The sequence below is a fragment of the Mus musculus genome, chromosome 9 (assembly GCF_000001635.26).
Source record: "Mus musculus strain C57BL/6J chromosome 9, GRCm38.p6 C57BL/6J".
Taxonomy (NCBI): Eukaryota; Metazoa; Chordata; class Mammalia; order Rodentia; family Muridae; genus Mus; species Mus musculus.
The window spans coordinates 39,794,710-39,796,824 of NC_000075.6; the positions used below are offsets into that span (position 1 = coordinate 39,794,710).

Here is a 2,115-nt window from a genome sequence, read left to right on the forward strand (position 1 = left end):
CAAGTGAAGTTTTACCATTTCTCAATTTCCTTAACGATCTTTGTTTTCAGTCTATGATGGCTTTTTAGATAAATTACCATGTTATTTTATTAAGGATTTCTTGGAATTTTATGCATAAAAAATTAATCCATATACATGTAAAGTTATTTTAATTATTTACTTTCAAATTTAAATCCCTTTTGATTTCAAGTTCTCATCTGATTCCCTAACATAAGCTACTGTTATAATGTTGATAACAATGTTCATTACCTTATGGTTTTATGTTAAAAAGGTTTTAGGTTGCCATCATCAAGTGTAGCAATGGTTGCAGGTCTTGTTGTAACATAGAAAAAAATTATTTCTCTATAGAGTGATTGGGAGAAGGACAAATAAGTCAAGAAAACTCCTTAGCAGACTCCACTGAATGTGTCTGACCCCTCAGTCATTGTCAATGGATTAAATACTAACATTCTCATAACAAAAATTATACTCACAACATATGTAACTTATCTTTAACTATAAGTGACATGTATTGGGAAGTATAATATCTTAGATTGGTAAAATGTAAGAATATCTGCCAAAAAATTAAAGATGAAAGTTTGAATTCTGTTTCTCACCTCATTGTATTGTAATATACTAGATAGTTATTTCACTTTATTCTTTTTCTACATAGAACCCAGAGAAGAAAATGTTAAAAGGAAATCTTTCCGAAGTGACTGAGTTCATCCTCGCTGGGTTAACAAACAAACCAGAGCTGCAGCTGCCCCTCTTCTTCCTCTTTCTAGCAATCTATGTGGTCACAGTGGTGGGGAATCTGGGCATGATCACTCTGATACTATTCAGTTCTCAACTGCACACACCCATGTACTTTTTTCTCAGCAGTCTGTCCTTCATTGACCTCTGCCAGTCCACTGTCATTATTCCCAAAATGCTGGTGAACTTTGTGACAGTGAAGAACATCATCTCCTATCCTGAATGCATGACTCAGCTCTACTTTTTTGTTACTTTTGCTATTGCAGAGTGTCACATGTTAGCTGTAATGGCATATGATCGCTATGTTGCCATCGGTAACCCCTTGCTTTACAATATTATGATGTCCTATCGAGTCTGTTCTTGGATGATATTTGGAGTATATATTATGGCTTTTATTGGTGCCACATCTCACACAGTCTGCATGTTAAGAGTGCATTTCTGTAAGACTGATGTAATAAATCATTACTTTTGTGATATTTATCCACTACTGGAACTCTCTTGTTCTGATACCTTTATTAATGAAGTAGTACTTTTATGTTTCAGTGTTTTTAACTTCTTGATTCCAACTCTGACAATTCTAAGCTCTTACATCTTCATCATAGCCAGCATCCTCCGGATTAAATCCACTGAAGGCAGGTACAAAGCCTTCAGCACCTGCAGCTCACACATCTCTGCAGTTGCTATCTTCTTTGGGTCTACTGCATTTATGTACTTGCAGCCATCTTCGGTCAACTCTATGGATCAAGGGAAAGTGTCTTCTGTATTTTATAGCATTGTTGTGCCCATGCTGAACCCTTTGATCTACAGCCTGAGAAATAAGGATGTCAAAGTTGCTCTAAATAAGTTCTTTGAAAGAAAGTTTTTCTTGTGAACTCACATTCATATTTAGAGGGCTAGCAAACAGTTAAAAGGGATAAGTAGGGCAACATGATATGAAATTACTGCCATCATTATTTATTTTATATATTGTTGAGGGCAGGACAGTTTTAGCAAATGAGATATATATGAAGGACAACATATCAGGGATATAGAGAAACATCTGCTTATCATAGCATGCATTGTATTAGTTAGTTTGTCAAATGCTCAAAAGCCTTCTTTGATTGATTCTGTTTATATGTTTATTAAAAAATGTTCCTTTTATTTGAGACATATTTATCTTATAGCGGAGAATAAATACTTATGGTTCAAATTCTTGATCATCTCACTATTCTATATGATCAGCATTTGTAACTAAACATATTTCTAAAGATTTCAGACACTGAGATCTCCAAAATAATAATTTTTTTCTTTTATTAGATATTTTCTTTATTTACATTTCAAATGTTATCCTCTTTCCTAGTTTCCCCACAAAAATCCCCTACTCCTCCCCCTCTCCCACAACCT

At 34.2% G+C, this 2,115-nt stretch overlaps 1 protein-coding gene across 1 annotated transcript; it reads left to right on the forward strand.

Annotated features, from left to right (window-relative positions):
- Positions 1-667: 667 nt before the first annotated feature.
- On the forward strand, positions 668-1,603 carry Olfr969 (olfactory receptor 969). The gene has a single exon (NM_146826.1). The coding sequence runs from the start codon at positions 668-670 to the stop codon at positions 1,601-1,603; it is 936 nt and encodes a 311-aa protein (NP_667037.1).
- Positions 1,604-2,115: the final 512 nt, after the last annotated feature.